This window comes from Pelobates fuscus, chromosome 10, assembly GCF_036172605.1.
Source record: "Pelobates fuscus isolate aPelFus1 chromosome 10, aPelFus1.pri, whole genome shotgun sequence".
In the NCBI taxonomy this organism is placed as follows: domain Eukaryota; kingdom Metazoa; phylum Chordata; class Amphibia; order Anura; family Pelobatidae; genus Pelobates; species Pelobates fuscus.
In genome coordinates, this window is record NC_086326.1 from 554061 (window position 1) to 580466 (window position 26406).

At 44.7% G+C, this 26406-nt stretch overlaps 1 protein-coding gene across 1 annotated transcript in view; it reads left to right on the plus strand.

Annotated features, from left to right (window-relative positions):
* Positions 1-26406, plus strand: part of LOC134575542 (ovostatin-like) — a 279761-nt gene that overhangs the window by 93494 nt on the left and 159861 nt on the right. The window contains exons 12-13 of the mRNA XM_063434840.1: positions 20577-20855; positions 26097-26154. Coding sequence (XP_063290910.1) covers positions 20577-20855; positions 26097-26154 — 337 coding nt within the window. The remainder of the gene's footprint in view (positions 1-20576; positions 20856-26096; positions 26155-26406) is intronic.

The following is a 26406-nucleotide window of genomic DNA, read 5'->3' on the forward strand; positions in this document are numbered from 1 at the left end:
TGGCAGCTTAGCAATATAAACAGAGGAAATACCGGCACTCCAAGGATTTTCAAGTGATTTATTCAAATGACATCAACGTTTCATCTCCTTTGTGGAGCTTTCATCAGGACATAGCAAACATTAAAAAATGAAACAAGCTTATATAGGACATATAATTACTATTAGCAGGTACTTACATACAGGTGATCTTCATTTCCGTCGACCGCCAGGTTCGCCAGACCGCCTGCTCGTTCACATTTACTTCCGGGTTCCAAATCATATACGCAGAATTACCTACTTGGCTCGGCATAACACGTCGATGGGGCAACCATAGACGCCAACGTCTCATTGGCTGCCCCCGCGTGTACTGACGCCGGTCTGGGCCAAGCTTACTGCTTACTGCGTTTTGGCCGTCACGTAGTCATGGCAATCCTGGGGCACCCCAGCTCTTACTCTATGTTTTTGTAAATAATTATTATTGAGCCACTTTTTAATGCCTTCTTTCATCTTCCTTTAATTCCAATGCTGGGACAACTGTGATAATTGGTATATACCAGCATATGCCCATCAGATGGTCCAAGATGAATGCCAGAGAGAATAACTGTCAGATTTTAGAATATTGAGACAATCCATATTTGGGGTAAGGTACTAACCATGAGGTGTATATACAGATATACTTTAGCCTGAGGCATCTTATATTAACATTTTTTTTCACTTTTTTCACAATTTCTATTCCCTTTTATCTATGGGTTAGACCTATAATATAGATATCCACTTTTTCACCTGCATACTTTATATAATATATTTACACATATTTAGATAACACATCTTGCCTACACTTTGGATAAGGGGAATAATGGTCCCTTTCCCTTGCATTTGCACTTAGACACTAACAGAGCAATTGAGGCCAGATTTACATAAACACGTACATTCATATATTTGCACTCTTTAGTAGTTCACTTTATTTATTTTTAAGTCTAGATATAGTTGTAAATATTGTGGCTGCAGACTTTATGGCTGCAGACTTTCAGCATACCGTATATACTCGAGTATAAGTCGAGTTTTTCAGCACATTTTTTGTGCTGAAAAACCCCCACTCGTCTTATACTCGAGTTAATGTCTGTATTATGGCAACTTACATTGCCATAATACAGACAATGGGGCTGTGTAGGAGGGGGGCTGGCAGGGAGCGCTTACTTACCTCTCCTGCAGCTCCTGTCAGCTCCCTCCTTCTCTGCGCCTGTCCGGTCAGCTCCCAGTGTGTCTTGCGAGAGCCGCGGGGTCATAGCGCGACTGCGAGACTTACACCGTGAGACTTGCAGAGGGAGCCTACCGGACGGGCGCGGAGGAGGAGGGAGCTGACAGGAGCTGCAGGAGAGGTAAGTAAGCGCTTCCTGCCAGCCCCCCTCCACTGAACTGCCAATGCCACTGGACCACCAGGGAGTGAGAGCCCCCCTCCCTGCCATGTATCAAGCAGGGAGGTGAGACGAAAAATAAATAAATATAAATAATAATAAAATAATAAAATAATATTTAAAAAATAATAATACAATAAAAAATAATAATATAACAAAAAAATTATTAAAATAATAATTAAAAAGTAATAATAATAAAAATGCCCACCCCCCACCAAGGCTCTGCAACACATACACAAACACACACTGCACCACACACACTCACACTGCATTCATACACACACACACACACACACACACTGCACTCATACACACACTACATTCATACACACACACTGCACTCATAGACACACACTGCATTCATACACACACACACACACTGCACTCATACACACACACTACATTCATACACACACACTGCACTCATACACACACACTGCATTCATACACACACACTGCACTCATACACACACACTGCACTCATACACACACACTGCATTCATACACACACACTGCACTCATACACACACTGCACTCATGCACACACACTGCACTCATACACACACTGCACTCATACACACACACTGCACTCATATACACACACTGCATTCATACACACTGCACTCATACACACACTGCACTCATACACACACTGCACTCATATACACACACTGCACTCATATACACACTGCATTCATACACACACTGCATTCATACACACACTGCACTCATACACACACTGCACTCATACACACACACTGCATTCATACACACACACTGCACTCACACATACACACACTGCATTCATACACACACTGCACTCATACGCACACACTGCATTCATACACACACACACTGCATTCATACACACACACTGCATTCATACGCACACACTGCATTCATACACACACACACTGCACTCATACACACACTGCATTCATACACACACATACTGCACTCATACACACTCACACTGCATTCATTATATACACACACTGCACTCATACACACACTGCATTCACACACACACACACTGCACTCATACACACACACTGCATTCATACACACACACTGCATTCATTATACACACACTGTAAATAAATATTCAATTAATATAATTTTTTTAGGATCTAATTTTATTTAGAAATGTACCAGTAGCTGCTGCATTTCCCACCCTAGTCTTATACTCGAGTCAATACGTTTTCCCAGTTTTTTTGGGTAAAAGTAGGGGCCTCGGCTTATATTCGAGTATATACGGTAATTGATTCTATTGTAGTATACCATCTCCTGTCTGACCACTAGGGTGCACCAGGATTGCCATGACTACGTGACGCCCAAACGCAGTAAGCACTAAGTTTGGCCCAGACCGGCGTCAGTACACGCAGGGGCAGCCAATGAGACGTTGGCTTCTATGGTTGGCCCAGCGACGTGTTATGCCGAGCCAATTAGGTGATTCTGCGTATATGATTTGGAACCCGGAAGTAAATGTGAACGAGCGGGCGGTCTGGCGAACCTGGCGGTCGACGGAAATGAAGATCACCTGTATGTAAGTACCTGCTAATAGTAATTATATGTCCTATATAAGCTTGTTTCATTTTTTAATGTTTGCTATGTCCTGATGAAAGCTCCACAAAGGAGCTGAAACGTTGATGTCATTTGAATAAAGAAGAATCACTTGAAAATCCTTGGAGTGCTGGTATTTCCTCTGTTTATATATATATATATATTTTTTTTTTTTACACACTATTCTTAGGGTTTCCACCTGGCTTTTTTTTACTGGCACACACAGTATTTGAGGCTGCCTGGCCGGTGCCGATATTGCAATCATACTGGCAATACAAATGATGGTATTTTTCACAGTAAAAACAGATTACAGTGCAGTACCAGCACTGGCCAGTTGCTGCGTGTGTGGAGAGAGGCAGGGATTGTAAGTTCCAGCATATCTCTCCCTGCCTATCTCTAATCACCGATCTGCAGGGGAGCAGCTACAGAGAGCCTACACAGCAACTCCCACCCAGCAGAGACATCCTTCTGCTCAGGGAAGTGAGGGATGGGGGAAAGGCTGCAAGGAGACATGGGGGCACTGGGAGATATGGGGACATTGAGACACTAAGGGACATTTGGAAAAATTATGACACAGACACTTAGGGACACTGAGACACTTAGGGACACTGGCAGACTTGAGGACACTGAGACACTAGGGACACAGTGTCCCCATGTCTCCCAGCCAGCGTCTCAGTGTCTTTTACGTGCCCCCTAGTGTCCCATGTCTTTTACGTGCCCCCTAGTTTCCCAGTGTCCCATAGTCTCCCAGTGTCCCCATATGTCCCAGCCAGTGTCCCTATTGTCTTTGTCCCCATGTCTTCAAGTGCCCCCTAGTCTCCCACTGTCCCCATGTGTCCCAGCCAATGTCCCCTAGTCTACCAGTGTCCCTGGTGTCTCAGTGTCCCATTGTCCTCATGTCTCCCAGTGTTACCATCTCTCCCAGTGTCCCCTGTCTCAGTGTCCCCATGCCTCTCAGTCTTCCTAGTGTCCTAGTGACATGGGGACCCTGGGAGACATGGGGACACATACGCTACGGGACACTGGGAGACATGGGGACATAGACACTAGGGGACACTGAGAGACATGGGAATACTGGGGACACAAGGAGACATGGGGACACTGGGCGACATGTTGACACAAGAGGACACTGGGAGACATAGGGCATTGAGACACTGTGATACATAAGGACACTCTGATACATAGGGCCACTGGCAGACCTGGAGATACGACACTAGGGGATACTGGGACATTGGGACATTGGGCGACTAGGGGACACTGGGAGACATGGCGCACTGAAACACTGCTTAACATGGGGATACTGATACATAGGGACACTAAGACAGTGGGAGACTTAAGACACTTGGGGACAGGAAGACACCAGGAGCAATCCATCTATACAGCAGAATCAAACTAAGTAGTTTTTTGGTGATTTTACAGCATTTTCTCGTATGTCACTCCTTGTGATTTACATCATGTCACCCATACATAATTAATTATGCAAATTAGTAAGGCCGGTATGTTTTTCCTAGAAAGGTGGTGTTACAAACTGCTATTTGTAACTGGCCCTTTAAATGATAAATTGCCCTGCTTCCCTGGATTGTGGAGAAGCCTGTTTGCCAGCCTCCTTCCTCATGACTATGGCCCCTGGGAGATTGTGCCCCTGAAAACTTATGGACTTTATTTGGGTGTGTATGGCCCTTTAAGAACCGCCTGGGGACATATTGTGACTTTGGTGAACATTGCCCCTTTAAGACGGTGTCCCCAAACCTTTAATACACTGTGTTCCTGGCTTTCTCCCACTTGGTTCAGTAAATGGGGCTTACTGAACCAAGTACCACACAGGCGGACCACCCAGAAGTGGAAGTGTGCAGGCAATTTACCTCCCAGGCTGTGAGGTTACTGCAGGTTAATTGCCGAGCGCTGGGTGGCCGCAGTTCATGCAAACCAACACGTGGCGGCGGCCATCTTTGTTCATTCGAACGAGGTCAGCGGTATGTGTAGCCAAATTCACGGAACTAAAATCGGCTACACATTTCCGCGAACACCACTGACCCTTACCTTCTCCCATACTGAACTTGCAGCTGCAGAGACTAAGTCCCGTTCGAAGATTCGAACGCACGTTCGAATGGGACTTAGTCATTTTCCTGCATGAAATTGACTAACCGCACAGCCCAAATCTATGGAACTGTTTTGGGCAGGAAAATGTGCTTGCGGTCGGTCATAACTTTTGATCTACTGGATGGATTTGACTGATTTTTGGTTATGTATCTATTTACTGGTTGCTGATTAATATGGCGTTTGGATGTATGGTTTTAAAGTTACAGGGTATGGGTAAAAACTGTATTTTTACTGTCTGTGATAATTATGTTAATCCCTTGTGTAACATAATTATATCACAGGCAGAGGGGAGGATTTTGTGTGTAATTACTGGGAGTGTTTTCTGTAATGTACGTGTGTGATTGGTTCTTTTGTAACGCCCTGTGGGTGGTCCTATATAAGGGGATCCTGCATAAAAGAAGGTTCTTTTGGTGCCAATAAAACAGAATGACTTGACCCTCGAACTTGCAGCCTTGATTCATGTTTGTAGGGGACAGCTATAATCACTTCAGGGATTGCTATGCTCTGCATGCTCCCTTTGCTACTGAGGTCTTGTAAGAGCTCTTGTTCCTGTTCCTGCTTTGCTCTACAGAAGGAAGAGGTTCACCTACTGGAACCTGGATCCTGGTTGTAGGTCCAGGGCGCAGAGTAGACAGCGAGATACCAGCCCAGCAGTGGTGGTTCGTGGTGTCTGCAGTACTTATGGTGGCTACGCAGTAGTTATAGTGTCTACGGTGCTGATGGTCCTTTGGTGAGCGCTAGGAGCATCATTTTCTACGGTCCAACTTCCAGCCAGCCTGGAGTCAACCGTAACAGGTGGCAACCCTAAAACTTTTCACATACTCTTGCTTAAGTATGGAAATTTATGTATTTAAGTATGGAAAACCCCTTAAGGACCAAACTTCTGGAATGAAAGGGAATCATGACATGTCACACATGTCATGTGTCCTTAAGGGGTTAAGAGGGATGTATGGGAACAAAACTTGTGTGGAGTGGCTGACAATAAAATTAGTTAAAGGATCACTGTAGTCAACATATAAAAGCAAGAAAGACAGGTCCCCCAGACGTCTTTCTTGCTTTTATATGAACTTCCCCTTATAAAAAATAATTTAGAGTCTTTTTTTAGCATATAAACTTACCTCGGTTCCAGCGCAGAGATCCCTGTCAGACCACGCCCCCTTTTTAATCAAAATGAGAAAATCTCAGAGAAGCGTCATCGTGATCTGGTGCGCATGAGCGGCTTCGTGCTGCACCAACTGCGTTCTTCATAGAGCAGCATTGAATGCCGCTCTATGAAGGAATTCAGCGCCTCTACCACGCATGTATGGTGTGGTATGCGCATTTGCAAGCTCGCTGTCTATGCCCGCCCCCCTCCTATGGTAACCCTCTAGCCCAAAGTAAGTAATCTCTATATACAGTGTTTGTATAAAAACACACAGATTTTAAATAAAGATACACACACACTTTCTTTCTAGCCATCTATCTCTATATCTATTTCTATATATTTCTTTCTTTCTTTCTATCTATCTCTATCTATTTCTTTCTATCTATCTATCTATCTATCTATCTATCTGTCTATCTCTCTCTCTATCTATATATCTATTTCTTTCTATCTATCTTTGTCTTTCTTTCTATTTCTCTCTATCTATTTATTTCTATATATCTATTTATATCTCTCCATGTCTTTCTATCTATCTATTTCTATCTATCTATCTATCTATCTATCTATCTATCTATCTATCTATCTATTTCTATCTATTTCTTTCTATCTATCTACAGGGAGTGCAGAATTATTAGGCAAGTTGTATTTTTGAGGATTAATTTTATTATTGAACAACAACCATGTTCTCAATGAACCCGAAAAACTTAATATCAAAGCTGAATATTTTTGGAAGTAGTTTTTAGTTTGTTTTTAGTTATAGCTATATTAGGGGGATATCTGTGTGTGCAGGTGACTATTACTGTGCATAATTATTAGGCAACTTAACAAAAAACAAATATATACCCATTTCAATTATTTATTTTTACCAGTGAAACCAATATAACATCTCAACATTCACAAATATACATTTCTGACATTCAAAAACATAACAAAAACAAATCAGTGACCAATATAGCCACCTTTCTTTGCAAGGACACTCAAAAGCCTGCCATCCATGGATTCTGTCAGTGTTTTGATCTGTTCACCATCAACATTGCGTGCAGCAGCAACCACAGCCTCCCAGACACTGTTCAGAGAGGTGTACTGTTTTCCCTCCTTGTAAATCTCACATTTGATGATGGACCACAGGTTCTCAATGGGGTTCAGATCAGGTGAACAAGGAGGCCATGTCATTAGATTTTCTTCTTTTATACCCTTTCTTGCCAGCCACGCTGTGGAGTACTTGGACGCGTGTGATGGAGCATTGTCCTGCATGAAAATCATGTTTTTCTTGAAGGATGCAGACTTCTTCCTGTACCACTGCTTGAAGAAGGTGTCTTCCAGAAACTGGGAGTTGAGCTTGACTCCATCCTCAACCCGAAAAGGCCCCACAAGCTCATCTTTGATGATACCAGCCCAAACCAGTACTCCACCTCCACCTTGCTGGCATCTGAGTCGGACTGGAGCTCTCTGCCCTTTACCAATCCATCCATCTGGCCCATCAAGACTCACTCTCATTTCATCAGTCCATAAAACCTTAGAAAAATCAGTCTTGAGATATTTCTTGGCCCAGTCTTGACGTTTCAGCTTGTGTGTCTTGTTCAGTGGTGGTCGTCTTTCAGCCTTTCTTACCTTGGCCATGTCTCTGAGTATTGCACACCTTGTGCTTTCGGGCACTCCAGTGATGTTGCAGCTCTGAAATATGGCCAAACTGGTGGCAAGTGGCATCTTGGCAGCTGCACGCTTGACTTTTCTCAGTTCAGTTCTCAGTTCATATCTCTATCTTTATCTCTATCTCTATATATCTGTTTCTATCTGTGAAGAAATGACTATATTATTCGATATTTTGTTGCATAGTTCTTGCTTTTTGTGTACTTTTCATTCGGCAGATGGGTCTGCCGAACAGAGACCACCCCTGGCTCACTTAACTTCAAAGCCGGCATCACTTTCACCCTCTATGTGTGCGGTCAGCGTTCGTACTGTCGAACGCCACGTGGCAGAGAAAACCGCGGCCATCTTTTTTTTCGCCAAACAAAGGCAGCGGGACTTGGTCGTCGAGTGTCTGGAACTAAAATCGGACACTCGACTTCCCAAACACCGGTCTCCATCATGCGAACGCTGGAACTAGTGATACCGATTAGCTAGGAGAGCGCTATTCGGTACAAAGATGCACACGAATGAGGGGAACAATCGCTGCTAGGAGCCAGGGGAATTCATTCGGTACTTTTATGCATTTCTTCCCTTTTTCTGAAGTGACCGGCAAAACCACACGAACCTCTGGAACTATTTTGGGCAGTCCGGCCCCAGTGGACCGGTCACAAAGGACTTCCATACTTTTTGCGAACCCCTGAACCGATCCGGGTGAAATTTGGATATGTTGGTCACCCGGATCGGGGCTATCAGGGGATATAGTATTTGTGGGGATACCCCAGGTATAAAGGGGTGTTCCAGAAATTGGGGAAAATAGTGAATTTTCAGCCTGGAGATAATTAGGTTGTTACTATATCAGACCTGATTATCTCCAGGACTAGGGGAGGGAACTGCCTGTTTGTATTGGGTGTGTTTTATATTTTTACTGTTCGGGATTGGATAAATGTTACTCCTCCCTGTGGGATGTCCCCTTGCATGGGGACCTGCATAAAAAGCCATGTGTGTGAATAAACGTTAGTTCTGCTTGTATCCTGAACCTGGACTCTGACTGTTATTTGGAATTCGTATGCTGTAACGAGGGAATTATCTTATGCAGCTGTTATATTCCGTATGGACTTCGTCCCTGTAACTACCGAACCGGACTCTCGCTACCTTAGGCTCTGACCGTCCGGGAGGAAACTACCGAACTCGATTTGGTTAAACGTGGTTTCCTTACAACTGGTGGCAAGCGGAGGGATTCGAATCCCGAATGGACATTGCAAACCAAGCAAGGGAATGAATGGCTCAGCAGTACCAGCTACTTAAAAGAACCACACTAAAGGATTTACTGGAAGCTCGAGGCAGAGTGGCAAGTAACAAGACAAAAGCCACGTTAATTGCAGAATTAATACAGAGCGATAATACCAGCAACACAGAAATGGATCAAGAGGAAGAAAACGTGATGCAAAAGGACATCCGATGGATGCTCAGTCTGTTGGGACCCAACCCAGCTACAGAGGCGGTTCTGCAGGTCATGGCACAAGCTAGACAATCGCAAAAAGAGCGAGAGGACCGGGACAGACCGTCACAGGGGGATTTACTACACTCCCCGGGAAGTACTGGGGAAATACCAAAGAAGGTAAACTATGCAGCCTTTAAATCTTTTAATGACAATGAGATGGAAATTGACAGTTACTTGCAAGACTTTGAACGCCAATGTGCACTGGAGGGATTAGACTCCACGAAATGGGCTGCAGTCATTAGCAGTAAATTGTCAGGTAGAGCAGCCGAGGCGCTGCGAGCAGTACCTGAGGGGGACATACATAATTATGAAAAAATAAAAGACATTTTGTTGGCCAGATATGCTGTAACTCCGGAGGCATACCGGAAAAAGTTTAGAGATCTGAGAAAGACTGGGAGAGATTCCCATACGGAATGGGCATTTCGGCTACAACGGGCGGCCCGCAATTGGATGAAGGGCTGCCAAGCAACCACCCTGGAGGATGCTTTGCAACTTATGTTACTGGAGCAATTTTTTAATCACTCTGCAGAGGACATAAAAGACTGGGTTAAAGATAGAAAACCAAAAACTGTGGAGGAAGCCGCCAGGTTAGCGGATGAGTATCAGGATAATAGGAGGAAGGAGCAAGGGGTGAGCAGACCACCTTTTAAGCCTAACTACCAGGCTCCAACAACCCCTACCCCTCCTAGACCCTCCATGAGTAACCCTTCACCGAACCCAGCAAACACACCACGCCCCCCTGCAGTGTGTCATTATTGCAAACAACCAGGGCATTATAAGAATCAGTGCCCTCGCTTAAACCGGGGAAGCTGGGAAAGGCAACCCCCACAACAACCCAGGGCAGCTGCTCATTGTGTGCAACAGGAAGGCACAACCGGTGTTCCTAACCAAGAAGAACAGTGGAGTGTGTTACACGAGGTCAACCCAGTTCAAGCTGGGGGTGACAACCGGGACCACCACCGCCAATGGATTACCGTAGATGGCGTGGGGGCCCGGGCTCTGAGAGACTCTGGGGCTACTTTGACTGTGGTGCAACCTCACACGATCAGAGCGCAAGCTCGCACCGGACGCACAGTCGCTGTGAGGGTGGCTGGGGGCGCTATCCACAAACTGCCCACCGCTAATATCCTTGTTGATTGGGGTTCCGGGTCCAAACAGCTGGAGGTGGGGATTATGCAAGAACTACCCGCCGAGGTTTTGTTGGGAAATGATGTAGGATGCTTGACCTCCCAACTGGCCCGAGACCCCCCTGCCGAGGCATACCCAGTTACCACCCGAGCTCAAGCCAGACTGGAAGCTCCGCTGCACTCTGAGGAAAACCAGGTAAGAGTCGAAATACCCCCCTTACCCGATCCTCCCTGTCCTTTCTGGGATACCCCCCAGGGGTTTGAACAAGAGCAGCGTACCGATCCCACATTAGAGGGTTATAGGAAGGCAGCGGCCGTTACCCCAGGGAACAACCCACACGAAAAGTTTGAGTGGTATAAGGGGTTGCTGTATAGAGTGACCGAGGGGGTGGGACAGGGGGCCACCCAGGTCATCAAAAGACAGTTAATTGTACCCCGTAAATTCCGGGCTGAATTGCTAAAACTCAGTCATGACATTCCCCTAGCAGGACATTTGGGGGTTAAAAAGACAAGAGACAGGTTAACCCAAACCTTCTTCTGGCCCAGGGTCACCCAGGACCTCAAGTATTACTGCAGGACGTGCGACGTCTGCCAAAGGGTGGGAAAAAGGGGAGACCTTCGGAAGGCCAAACTTCACCCATTGCCCATTATAGAGCAGCCCTTTCACCGAGTAGCGGTAGATTTAATAGGACCCCTCAGCCGACCCAGCCAGTCGGGCAAAAAGTTCATACTAACCGTGGTCGACTACGCCACTAGATACCCAGAGGCAGTCGCCCTCACCAATATAGAGGCAGAGACCGTGGCCGAAGCCCTTATTCAGATTTTCACCCGAGTAGGTTTCCCACAAGAGATCCTATCCGATCGGGGAACTCAGTTCACGGCTACCCTGACACAACAATTGTGGCAGAGCTGTGGGGTGAAACCCCTGTTCAGCGCCCCGTACCATCCCCAGACTAACGGGCTCTGTGAACGTTTCAATGGCACTCTAAAACAGATGCTAAAAACCTTTACGGAGTCCCACAAGAACTGGGAAAAATTCCTCCCCCACCTTCTGTTTGCCTACCGTGAAGTGCCCCAGGCCTCCACTGGGTTTTCCCCCTTCGAACTCCTGTACGGGAGAAAAGTTCGGGGCCCACTGGAGCTCGTACGGGAACACTGGGAGGGCAATACAGACGAGGGGGGAGTCCCTATCGTCCAGTATGTTCTGGAGTTCCGGGACCGTCTGCGGGCGCTCACTGCATCGGTTCGGGAGAACCTGCAGACGGCCCAGGAGGACCAGAGGAAATGGTACGATAGGGGAGCCCAAGATAGAGTACTAGAATTAGGGCAGAAGGTGTTAGCTTTGAGGCCAGTTAAAAAGGATAAGCTACAAGCCGCATGGCAGGGACCATTTAAGGTAGTAGAACGGGTTAGCGAGACCACCTACATCGTGAGCAAATGCTCAGATGAAAGGCTGACCAAAGCCTTCCATGTGAATATGCTCAAACCATACTTTGAGAGAACAGAGGATGTGGGCGCCGTGTGTGCGCCCGCCACAGAAGATAGCGAGGGACTACCCCTCCCCGATTTACTAGACACCGCTCCCTGTACTATTGACCAAGTAAGCTTGGGTCAAAATTTAAACCCCCTGGAGAAAGGTGAGGCCACGCAACTGCTGCAGAGATACCAAGAGATGTTTTCAGCCACCCCAGGCTATACCTCCGCTGCGGTACACCGCGTGGAAACCCAGGGAGAGACGCCACTGCGGCAACAACCATATCGGATCCCGGAAGCAGTGCGTGAGAATATGCTCACCGAGTTAAGGGATATGTTACAGTTAGGGGTAATAGAACCCTCGCAAAGTCCTTGGGCCTCCCCGGTAGTACTAGTGCCGAAGCGCGACGGTACCACGCGCTTCTGTGTAGACTATCGGAGGCTTAACGATCGTACCATAACAGACGCCTACCCCATGCCCAGAATAGATGAGCTCTTAGACCGTATGGCGGGGGGGAACTACTTGACTACCCTGGACCTGTGCAAAGGTTATTGGCAGATCCCCTTGGAGCCTGCGGCCATCCCCAAGTCGGCATTCGTCACCCCTTTCGGGCTATACCAATTCAAGGTTATGCCCTTTGGGATGAAGAATGCCCCGGCTACCTTTCAGAGGATGGCCGATAGGCTCCTGGAGGGGTTTCAGGACTTCGCATGCGCGTATCTAGACGATATTGCAGTCTACAGCCGCACATGGGGAGACCATCTGGGCCATGTGTCCAGGGTACTCCAACGAATCCACCTCGCAGGGCTCACGTTAAAACCCGACAAATGTCACGTAGGACTGGCCGAGGTACAGTATCTCGGCCACCGGGTGGGCTCCGGTAGACAGCGTCCAGAACCAGCTAAGGTAGAGGCCATAGCGAACTGGCCCCAACCTCGGACCAAAACCCAGGTACTAGCCTTCTTAGGGACGGCCGGTTATTATAGAAAGTTTGTCCCAGAGTACAGCGCCCTGGCCAAACCCCTCACCGACCTTACCAAAAAGGCCCTTCCCAAACAGGTTTCCTGGACCCCAGAGTGCACGGACGCTTTCCAGAAGCTTAAAGCGGCATTGAGTGAGGCTCCTGTGTTGGCAGCACCCGACTACACTAAACAATTTCTTGTACACACAGATGCCTCCATGTTCGGACTGGGAGCCGTGCTAAGCCAAGTGGGCACAGACGGCATGAAACACCCGGTGGCATACCTCAGCCGTAAACTGTTACCCCGAGAAGTCAGCTATGCCACCGTAGAAAAAGAATGCTTGGCCCTCGTGTGGGCACTCAAGAAGCTACAGCCCTATTTGTATGGGCGGCATTTACCCTTATGACGGACCACAACCCCTTGGTATGGCTTAACCGGGTAGCTGGAGACAATCCCAGGCTATTACGGTGGAGCCTAGCCCTTCAACCTTATAATTTTACTATGCAGTACCGGCCCGGAAAGCAAAATGGTAATGCGGATGGCCTGTCACGCCAGACCGAACTGGACTCCTAAACCGCTACTTTTCTCGGACATCCCCAAGCCAACCCGACAGGGTCTAGGCGGGTATGCCGACCTATGGACTTATAGGGGAGCAGTGTGAAGAAATGACTATATTATTCGATATTTTGTTGCATAGTTCTTGCTTTTTGTGTACTTTTCATTCGGCAGATGGGTCTGCCGAACAGAGACCACCCCTGGCTCACTTAACTTCAAAGCCGGCATCACTTTCACCCTCTCTGTGTGCGGTCAGCGTTCGTACTGTCGAACGCCACGTGGCAGAGAAAACCGCGGCCATCTTTTTTTTCGCCAAACAAAGGCAGCGGGACTTGGTCGTCGAGTGTCTGGAACTAAAATCGGACACTCGACTTCCCAAACACCGGTCTCCATCATGCGAACGCTGGAACTAGTGATACCGATTAGCTAGGAGAGCGCTATTCGGTACAAAGATGCACACGAATGAGGGGAACAATCGCTGCTAGGAGCCAGGGGAATTCATTCGGTACTTTTATGCATTTCTTCCCTTTTTCTGAAGTGACCGGCAAAACCACACGAACCTCTGGAACTATTTTGGGCAGTCCGGCCCCAGTGGACCGGTCACAAAGGACTTCCATACTTTTTGCGAACCCCTGAACCGATCCGGGTGAAATTTGGATATGTTGGTCACCCGGATCGGGGCTATCAGGGGATATAGTATTTGTGGGGATACCCCAGGTATAAAGGGGTGTTCCAGAAATTGGGGAAAATAGTGAATTTTCAGCCTGGAGATAATTAGGTTGTTACTATATCAGACCTGATTATCTCCAGGACTAGGGGAGGGAACTGCCTGTTTGTATTGGGTGTGTTTTATATTTTTACTGTTCGGGATTGGATAAATGTTACTCCTCCCTGTGGGATGTCCCCTTGCATGGGGACCTGCATAAAAAGCCATGTGTGTGAATAAACGTTAGTTCTGCTTGTATCCTGAACCTGGACTCTGACTGTTATTTGGAATTCGTATGCTGTAACGAGGGAATTATCTTATGCAGCTGTTATATTCCGTATGGACTTCGTCCCTGTAACTACCGAACCGGACTCTCGCTACCTTAGGCTCTGACCGTCCGGGAGGAAACTACCGAACGCGATTTGGTTAAACGTGGTTTCCTTACACTATCTATCTGTTTCTATCTCTCTATCTCTCTATCTATCTATCTATATATCTGTTTCTATCTATCTGTTTCTATCTATCTGTTTCTATCTATCTATCTCTATCTCTCTATCTATCTATATATCTGTTTCTATCTATCTCTATCTGTTTCTTTCTATCTATCTCTATCTATCTATTTATATCTATCTATCTCTATCTATATATCTCTTTCTATCTATTTCTTTCTATCTATCTCTATCTCTATCTATCTATATATCTATCTATTTATATCTATCTGTCTGTCTATCTATCTCTATCTATTTCTATCCAAGTTATCTATCTTTCTATCTCTATCTATATATCTATTTATATCTATCTATTTCTATCTATCTATTTCTTTTTTCTATCTATCTATCTATCTATCTATCTATCTATCTATCTATCTGGGTTCCTTTTGCTTCCCAAAGTGGTGATGGTTATTCAGTATTCCCTGTATTAGGTGTGTATATACAGGATGCCACAGCAAAGTTTCCAAGAACGATTTGCTTTTATTGGTAATCCATTAAAAATATATACTAAAATACAATGTTTAAAACAAGAAAATAAATAAATATAGATACCAGATGAGAGTGTCTCTGAGTGACTGAATAGTCCAATAAATGTCCAAAACGCTTTTCGCCCTTAAATGGGCTTCCTCCGTTGGCTGTATATCTTCTTATAACTTTTTCTCTTTAACCCCTTAATGCCGTTACGGCGTTCTATGCCGTCCCCATTATAATGGGCTTTAAAGCCGTGGTGGCGGCATAGAACAACGTAACGGCTGAAGCCCCCAGGAGGTGAGACTTACTCACCTCCGCCGCGATCCCCTTCGGGAGGACTGCCTGACAGCCCAGGCAGCCCTCCCTCAGCAAATGAGGCCCCCGGGGGCCATGTGATCGCTCTCAAAGAGATGGACGAACATTTCTCGGGCTCCACGACGCCACTATCGTGTCCTGCTGTGGGCCAGTGTTTGTGACTAAGTGGCTAAAACAAAAGAATGAACATACCCCACTTGCAATACCTTGGGTAGTCTACTTTTGCAAATGGTATGCCATCATGGGGGTAAATCTTATTCCTGCGCTACCACATGGTCTCAAAGGTAACATTACTAATCTGGAAAATTTCAATGTGAAAAAACTGAAAAAAAAATTCTCATAGTTTCTCATAGTTTTTTTATTTTATTCATAATAGATTATTTTTCATATACAAATATTTGATATGAAATGAAAACCCTGTTTCTCCTGATCAAACTGATATCTAATAAGTGTGGGTGTATATAATATGAAAGAGGTGAACTGCGGGTGAACAGACATATAGCGCAAATTCCAGTTTTTGTTTACATTTTGTTTTGATCAGAACGTGCACTATTGACTCTGTCCTGAAGGGGTTAAATAGCCTGCTTGATTCTCATTTCCGGGTTTTTTACTCCCTAGTTTCGGCAAACTGGACTGTTGGAACGCAACGTGTGTTCCACCATCAAGCGCTTGCGTTCTTCCGCTTCCAGTTTGCGTTCCGATCGTGTGAATTTTCAATAAGACAACTTTATTAGTATGTGTGAAAACATGCATTCCTGTCTATACGATTGTTATATTGAGCATTCATATGTCTTCGAGGGATAGGTTATCACTTTAGCTTGAACTATACATTATACTTGTCAATTCAACCAATCTTCTGGACAAAAAAAACGAAACTCTGTTGTTGATATTATATTTTAGCAATATTGTGCAAAAACAGCAGTGAATAATACACCATGGAAAAAATATTAATTTCCAAAAACATGTCAGTTATGCAAATCAGAGCCTTAAAAGCATACCGGTTGTACTATTTTTCAATGTGATAAAAAAAACTTTAAAGGTTCATCAGAGGCATATTTTTAGAAAGGGTTTTAAGGATAATAAAAATTAGAAAAAATAGGAATAGAAACCAAACTGCATATTATACTGTATATTGTCTTAGTAAAAGATTTGAAAGAGGAGTCATCGACATTTCCTTAAGAAGGGCATAGAGGTAATAAAGTGCAATGTATAGATTAACTTAATAAAATATCTTATTGCTCCTTTTAAACCCTTAAGGACCAAACTTCTGGAATAAAAGGGAATCATGACATGTCACGCATGTCATTTGTCCTTAAGGGGTTAAAATATATACATTGTTCCTATTTAGGAGACTCTAAAGATGAATCAGGCATATTTCTTTAAAAAACATATAAGAATAATAAGGTCAAATGGATGGAATGGCTTAAAAGTATTAGAAATGGATAGGTGTTGTTAAAAATCCCAAGTATATACCGTATTTTTCGCTCCATAAGACGCACCACACCGTAAGACGCACCTAGTTTTTAGAGGAGGAAACCCAGAAAAAAAATATTCTGAACAAACTGTCCCATAGTGTTCCTTACCACCCACTCCCCTCTCCTGTCCTATAATGATCTTTAATCCCCCTCCCCTGTCCCATAGTGATTTTAACCCCCCCTTCCTCTGTTCCATAGTGATTTTAACCCCCCCACTTCCTCTGTCCCATAGTGATTTTAACCCCCCCTTCCTCTGTTCCATAGTGATTTTTAACCCCTCCTCCCATGTCCCATAGTGTTCTTTAACCCCCATCCCCGTGTCCAATAGTGTTCTCCCCCCTCTCCTTGTCCAATAGTGTTCTGATCCCATAGTGGTCTCACCCCCCCTCCCCCCCTTGACCCATAGTGCACTTTCCCTCCCATAGTGTCCCCCCCTCCCCTTGTCCCATAGTGCACTTTCCCTCCCATAGTGTCGCCCCTCCCCTTGTCCCATAGTGCACTTTCCCTTCCATAGTGTTCTCCCCCCCCCCCTTGTCCCATAGTGCACTTTCCCTCCCATAGTGTTCTCCCCCCTCCATTTGTCCCAGAGTGCACTTTCCCTCCCATAGTGCCCCCCTCCCCTTGTCCCATAGTGCACTTTCCCTCCCATAGTGTCCCCACCCCCCCCTCCACTTGTCCCATATTGTTCTCCCCCCCTCCACTTGTCCCATAGTGCTCTTTCCCTCCCATAGTGTCCCCCCCTCGCCTTGTCCCATAGTGCACTTTCCCTCCCATAGTGTTCTCCCCCCTCCCCTTGTCCCATAGTGCACTTCACCTCCCATAGTGTTCTCCCCCCTCCTCTTGTCCCATAGTGCACTTTCCCTCCCACAGTGTTCTCCCCCTCCCCTTGTCCCATAGTGCACTTTCCCTCCCATAGTGTTCTCCCCCCTCCTCTTGTCCCATAGTGCACTTTCCCTCCCATAGTGTTCTGCCCCCCCTCCCCTTGTTACATAGTGTTCTCCCCCCCTCCCCTTGTCCCATAGTGCACTTTCCCTCCCATAGTGTTATCCCCCCCTCCACTTGTGTCAGAGTGCACTTTCCCTCCCATAGTGCCCCCCTCCCCTTGTCCCATAGTGCACTTTCCCTCCCATAGTGTCACCCACCCCCCCTCACCTTGTCCCATAGTGTTCTCCCCCCCTCCACTTGTCCCATCGTGCTCTTTCCCTCCCATAGTGTCCCCCCTCGCCTTGTCCCATAGTGCCTTGTCCCTCCCATAGTGTTCTCCCCCCTCCCCTTGTCCCATAGTGTTCTCCCCCCTCCCCTTGTCCCCATTGTGTTAAAATTAAAAATACACTTCATCTCTTCCATTCCGATCTTTTAGTGTAATCCCCTCCTCTCCAATCCTTTTTAATGAGCTTGATAGCACAGAAAAAAAAGTCCCTCTGGGTTTTGATTATATGTTAGCTTGTAATGGTTGGAAACACTATGTGATTCCAATCCTTTTCTGATATTTCTCACATGTTCTGCTATTCTTGTATTGAGACAGCGGATTGTTCTTGCTATATATAGGAGGTTACAGGGGCATTTAAGGAGGTATATATCTATTTCTATCTATCTATCTATCATCTCTGTCTGTCTATCTATCTTTCTATCTATTTCTATCTATATATCTATTTCAGCGGCCAGCATGCTGCGTGGAGCGTTGCCATGGTAACCTGTGGCAACACTCTGCGGCTGCGGGACTCGCGAGATTTACATAAGGAGCTGCTGGAAAGGTAAGTAACTGCTTGCTGCGGCCCCTCCCTCCCCCCCCCCCCAGGACCACCAGGCTTGTCATGGCACCGGCGGTCCTGGTATGTATTATCGGCAATATCAGTATCTCTATTGGCCGAAACCAATATTGCCGAAAATACCGAATATCAGCTGATAATATCGGTAAAACCAATAATCGAGTGAAAACAATAAAAAAGGCTGCGCCACAATCAGTAATAAAAAGTCCAGTTAAAAGGAAAAAGTCAAAATATTTTATCCTTACAGATGGTCTTTGGTGATGAGGTCTTCTACTATTGTAGAGGATCCGCTTTATATGAAAGATAAAAAGAGAGAAGGGCAACCAATGGTGCAGTATGTAAAATTCAAATGTAGACGTAAAAGAGTAATAATATAAAACTCACATTTGCCAGAGCTAATAACCAGCTCTGGGGTGAAGCGCATACAGCGGTTTAATCCCCGCTTGTGGGATATAAATGGATTCCTCTCCGTCACTGTTGTCCAATTCTCGGATAAAAAGAGACAACCAATAGTGCACACTGTATAGTAATATTGATAAAATAATAAAAGAATGTACTTACAAGACAAGAGCAGACCAACTGCTCTGTGATGACAGCGTGGGTGGATTTATCCCCACCTAAGGATTTCTTTAGGTACAGGAAACTTCCAAAGATGTATTTCAAAGGTTTTACATAAAACCAATAAAAGGTGAATAAGATAATACTAAAAAGCCAGGGTAAAAAAAGATTATGTGTCTATAAAAAAGATAATTGGCACAATAAAATGACCAAAAATACTTTAATATATATAAAAGAACACAATATTAAATAGCCATAACGCGTTTCGTCAAAAATACTTTTTCAAATGGAATAATCGGTCTATCCCTCCTATCTATCTCTTTCTATCTCATCTATCTATCTATCTATCTATTTCTATTTATCTATCTGTTTCTATCTATCTTGTGACAAATTGCCCTTCACCACTTGTTCTTGGAGAGGACTAATGGCTAGCCTTTTGCCTTGTGACTATGCCCTCTGGGTGGTATTGCTATATAAAAACCTCTATTTATGGCTATTGTATTTTGAAGTCTGTTTCTGGCCCTTTTAAATGTACTGCTACAGTTCTACACTTTTGAAATGGCACTACGGATGCAGCCGAAGAGCCGAAGTAGTCGAAGGGGCCACCGTTCGGCATACGAACACGTGGCAGCGCCCATTTTAATTTAGCCAAATGCGGTCAGCGGTGTTTTGCCGTCGAGTTCATGGAACTAAAATCGGATACGCGACGGCACGAACACCGCTGAACGTTTACCTTCTCTGGAACGTCGGCGCTTTGGCAGGTGTCGAAGAGCGTTCGACAATACGCACGCCACATTAACATTGCATATTTGCAGGAACGGCCCCCGTTCGTGCATTCAAACAGTATTTGAACTGTGGTGAATGGACCGGCCGCACAGCCAAAATCTGTGCAACTGTTTTGGGCAGGAAAAGCGGTCGGTCAAATGAGACTTCCAGCTATCTCCCGAACCACTGGGCCAATTCATATGATTTTTGGATATGTTTGTTCCCTAACTATGCTCATTCAGAAAATGTACGTTTTATTGACATTGCATGTATAATTTTGAAGTTGTAAAAAAATATGTAAAAAGTTTATTTTTCGCTTGGAGATAATTGAGTTGATACAGCAATTAACTCAATTATCTCCCAAGCAGAGGGGAGGAATTTACTGTAATGAATGGGAGTGTTTAACTGTGTGACTGTAAACTATTGGTTGTTGAGTTTGTGTTTTCAGTGCCCAACAAGGTCCACATGGGTGGTAACCTTATGGGAAAAGTTGTATATAAGAAGCAATAAAGCCCCAGTTCAGTTTGTTCTGATCTGCTTAACCCTCATATATAATAATACTGATCTCTCATTCTTACAGGCTTCTTACAAGAATCCCAATCAGTGCTACTTCGTAGAGTGGCGTGGTTGGGACACCCCTGATTATCCTACAGCTGAATATACGGCTCTGCGTTTTTACTCTGTATCTGGAAATTTCCTGCAAATACAAAGTACTCAAGAAGAACTGAGCTGCTGGAAAAGCCACAGCATTACGGTGTCCTATGTACTAACCGCAGCAGGAATTGGGAAGGACATGTGTGGAAATGAAAAGTTAGCACGCAGTTCAAAAGATACAGATGAATTTACCTTTTACTACGTGGTGAGTATAAAAAAGTAAATAATTAAATGGCCTCTTGATGAATCACCAAGTGCATGTGTAATGGGCATGAAGGGGTGCTGCCCAGAGACAGCACTATCCCTTTAAATGTAGGAACCAATTTAGCAAAGAATAAATGCAAAAGACACAATGAATAGTGCAAATAAAGAAATATATTTTAAAGAGAATCAAAGTACAAAAAGATAACAAAACAACATAATAAATATATTCAAAGTCACAGAACAAAATGTATAGAACGATATAGGATAAGCATGAATAGTGCTGGCAGTGAATACTTAAATAGTCCTTTGGTATGAAGGCAGGATTGTGCAGGCACCACTAGTAATAGGTAGGACACAGATCCAAAGATCACAAGGCAGATATACCAGGAAGCAAAACCAGAGGCAAAATAAATGAACCAGGCTGCAGGGTCAGGATCACTGGAAATAAAGCAGAGATCACGGAACCAGAACACAGGATCGGAGTGCACAGCAATGAAGGAACAGGAGGACACAGGACGAAGACCAGGAGAACACAGGAACAAAGAACAGTATGCAGGAGCCAGGAGCAAGAATCACAGGAAACCAGGAACCAGGGAAACCGGAGACAAGAAACAATTATCTGGCAAGGAGTGAGGGGAGAAACCAAACTGTATAGGTGCTAAACAAGGACCAGGTGAAGTGCTAATGAAAAGAAATAAGAAACAGTGCCATACAGAGATAGTGGTGTGAATGCGTACTGCACGAGGTAATATCAACTAAGGAGTGTGTCGTGACAGCATGCAAGCTGTAGTTGAGTTTAATCCCGTGTCAAAATAAAAGTACCAATAATCTTCTGTCTTCTAAATGGTGATCAATTCGCAAGAAGAGAGAAGGCGAGAAGGTGTCTGCCAGACGTCTAATCTCCTTATTTAGCATGTGCAACTAATTATGAAGTTTGACGTACCCAATGCTAAATTGTACTATAAAGCCTCACTACTCGCACAGGGCCTCTCAGCAATTGAACAAACCTCTCTTCCTATGTGGCTGGTGTTGGAAAATGCCTGTATGTCCCAAGGCACGGTGCCACATGCCCTCTGGGCTGGCGCCGTAAAACCCGGGAGGACTAGCAATGTGTTGCCCGCTATTAAAACTCTATTCCGCATATGATTACCCAAAAACTGATGGACGAGAATGATCTACTGTGGCAGCTCCCCTACAGGCCATGACCATCCTCATGACAGATCTGCAGTTAGACCCATGGATGAAATGAGGTGCCTTACACATACGCTCTCTATATAACAGTACGGGCATTAAACTGTTCCCCGAACTACTTAGGGACTACTCCTTACCATCCAGGGAAATATTCCCCTATTTACGCATTAGAAGTATTATGCAGGAACATAAACTTAGAGCAAAAGAGATCCAAATGCTGCCACCCTTTGTCCATAAATGTATGGGGAAACTACCAAATACCAAAGCACTGTCACTCTGCTATAATACTTTCATGGCTCTAGGAGACACAGAGAAACTCTTGTATATGCAGAAATGGGAGACAGACCTGTGTATGCAATTTTCACTAGCAACCTGGCTCCAGACACAAAGGAAAACTAAAAAGGTCTCTAGCAGCTTAAACCACTGGGAAGCATTTTGCAAACTCACTATGCGATGGTACCTGGTGTCCACCAAGCTAGCACACATATACCCGGGGTCGTCCAGCATGTGTTGGCGGTGTTTGAGGCAAGTGGGTACCCTGCACCACATTTTCTGGACATGTCCGAGCATTGACAAACTCTGGCAAGAGGATGTAGTCCCCGAGGATGTGGTCTATTTAGTTATTCATAGTTTAATAGCAGCTAAAACTGCAATTGCTTACAGATGGAAACAATCACAGGCCCCCACACGGTCCGAGGTTATTACTAGACTCCTCGAGCACATATGAGCAAATGGCAGGCTGATTGAACGGAAATGGGGTTACATATACCATTGGATGGCACAGATGGCTAGTGATCAGAGACCAATATGTTTAAGACACAGACAAACCAGATACAATAATGGACCCCCAAAGTACTCTAGGAGGCACCCAAGAAGACCTCCTCAACAGGCTGTTACCCTCTACCCCCGCCCCCAGCCCTATGTTCTTTCTTTCCAAAAATTATTTTTTTTAATTTTAATATATATATATATATACATTATTTTTTTATTTAGGTATCTATGTGTTAATCTAGGTATTCACTCAAGACTAAGATGTCATCTGTGGTATAGTCCAGTACAAAGCATACAGTAGGCATAGCCAAGATACGACGACGATGGTTATCTAGCTGAATAAACTGCAGAGTGCAGACTGATGTATGTAGGGACGTTAGATACTCAGTTCCTAGGGGCTAACACCGGTAGAAGCGGATGTCACCGCACAAGCATAGAATTGATCTTCAGTACTATTCAACCTGGTAGATTTTGCAGAATAGGAATAAACTACGATATATCACCGCTTGAGTAGGCATACTCCGAACTGGCACACTGTAATGCCCTTTGACACCAATATCATATGTTTTAACATACAGTCTTACCATGACAAAGTTGTTACCCTATACACAGGATATATGCATTGCTTGACATTCTGTTCATAGATAGAATATGTGTTTACTTATATATGAGTTTAGTTAACTATGCGAAAACTTCAATAAAAATTAAATATTGGAAAATTATAAAGTTTGACAAAAGTAACCTCGTCAATGGTTCTTGGAGGGGCCTGCTGGCCAGCCTCCTGCCTCAGGACTATGGACCCTGCAATATACCTTGCCCAATGCACTTTAAAAGGCTCTGTTCGTGTGAAGTATGTACTTTTGTACTCCAGACAGAGAGACTGACCGTTAGCACTAATTCTCTGGAACTGTTTTGGGCATGGGTGTCACGATTCGGGGAACCCAACACGCTAACACACACACACACACACACAGAAAAGGTGCAGTACCGGACCTTAGAGTGGCCGGGCTAAGCACACAAAGAATCGTCAGGAGACAAGCCGAGTAAGGGGAACCAGAAGACAGAATAACGAGAAACAAGCCGAGGTCAAAGGGTAGGAGAAAGTCACAAAGTCAGATTAACAAGCCAGAGAGTACGTAACCAGAAACACAAGTTCAGTAGCAATAGTAGTAAGCAAAGACCACAACAGGGCGGGGAGGAACAGGAAAGGTACGTATTTAAACCATTAGATTAATTCTGATTGGATCATTTCTAATCAGATTTAGTAATCACACGTGGGAGATATGTATACCTCCCACTGTGATTGAGGCATTGTGCCTTTAACGCCGGGTCAGGTGGCTGACCGCGGCGTGTACAAGAGTGGGCGGTCCCCCAGCATTCAGCGTCATGCATGCTGCCACTGGGGGACGGAGAGGAGGACGCGGGCGGCATCCGAGGCTGGGAGGATGCCGCCCAGCGAGCGTATGCCGGGAAAGGACCCGCGGACGGCTGGAGGGTGAGTGCCGCGAGCGGACTGCAGCCTCCCCTCGCAGCCACCCGCGGGATCCTGACAATGGGACCATGTGCACGGTCGGTCAAAAATAATACTTCCAGGAAATTCCTGAACCCTTGAACTAATCAGGTTGATTTTTGGATATGTTGTTCACTCAGATCAGGGCTATCAGAGATATGCTGTGTTTTGGGGTACTTTTGGGGTTTTGTTAAATATGTGTTTTTTCTGCCTGGAGAAATTGGGTTAATATAGTATCTGACTCAATTATCTCACAGGCAGAGGGGAGGGATTGTATGTCTGTTATGGGAGTGTCGTACATTTAATTACTGTTCTGATTGGTTTGTTAGCTTTCTATCCCTTTCCCCAACAAGGTCCATGTGGGCGTACACCTTGCTTGGGGACTTGCATAAAAGACCAGCTGTGGCTTCCATTAAACAGAATGCTTCACCCCTTCATGAAGTCTTGGCTCATGTTTGGGGGATTGGAGAACTACATACACTTTGGGGATTGCTATATCACAATACTCCCCTGAGTATAATCACTAGCTCTTCTAAGAGCTGTTCCTGCTACGCTCTCTGGACTAGGAGAGGCCTACCCACTGGAAGATGGATTCTGGTCTTGGGTCCAGGGTGGGTGGAGGACGGCAAGACCCCAATCAAGCTGCGGCGGTTCGTGGTTTACGGTGGTAATGGCGTTCCAGTGCAGTGCTGATGGTACTCGCAAGCACTAGGAAGCAGCGATTGACGGAGGTACCCGGTCAGGGTGCAAGGCGGTCTGTCACATGAAGCAACATTGGGGAGAGAGTTTATTCATTACCATGAATTAAGAAGAAGACATGTATGTATGTAGTGGGGAATTGCGATGCAGCATAATACATAAACCAACCCAATTCACCGTTCCAAAATAATGACAGACAACGTAGTATGGATGAAACAGGCCATAGCATTTATTATACCATATGACAAATACTGTATAACACATCCATAATTTATTTAATAATTTCTCTTCTTTTCTGTAACCAAAAACGTTAAACATAAATAACCATAACTTTGGGGAATCTCCACCTGCCCATATGGTGACTATGCACCGGTCAAGAAAATTTAAATAAAAGATTTTAAACTGACCTATAATACAGACGATCCACCTCTTCTTCTTAGTTCTGATTATCTCAGTCCAGTCCAACACTAATCATACAGAAGAACTGAAGACCTATGTATTATGTACACAGTGCTTTATATATCTGATGCTTCTCATTGAATCCGACACATTAGCAGCATTCTCAGTCATCATGCTGTGAGTGATGATGCCAAACGTTACAACCTTCAAACATAGAAAGTTCTACAATAAAGAACTGCCTCTAATGGCTGTCAGTCTGACAACCCCAATAGGTGTAGTTTAGACAAAAAGTAAACATTACTATTTCTCTGAAATGAGAATGTTGTAGATGGTCAGAAAAAAAGGGATTACGTGATTTTGGGTGTCCTTTAAACAATGGACCTTAAAATATGTGCTAATTAGATTAAACCTTGTCATTGAATAATTGAAGAATAAAGGGAAAGATTTGGAAATTTACTTGGAGCTGAAAACAGAAAATCAAGTTGTCTGTGCTTTAGATGGTATCTTAATTTAATTATATTTGAACGTTAATTACATGTGTGCTGCATTTAGATTTTTACATTTTACGTATATTCAATCATTAATCTGAAGATTTTCCTGATGATGGATGTTGTAGAATTTTCAGTCTGTTTGTTTGTAATAGAAAGTCTTCTCTGCTTCTCAATTATGTAGGTGTTAAACAAAATGAAAATTGTTCACAGCGGTCAGAAAAAAGTTCCTGTAACAAACTGTAAGTATTAAAATGACCTCATTGTTACTTGGAATAAAGAGAAAGTAACGTGCTTGTAGATTAATCAGAACATGACTGTATAAAAAATAGCTCAATGAAGTGGTCTGGGTGCCAGGTCCCCCTAGTTTTAACCCTGCAACTGAAAACATAGCTATGTTTACACTGCAGGGTTAATCCAGCCTCTAGTGGCTGTCTCCCTGACAGCCACTAGAGGCCGCTTCCGTGATTTACCCTGAGTAAATCGCAATTACT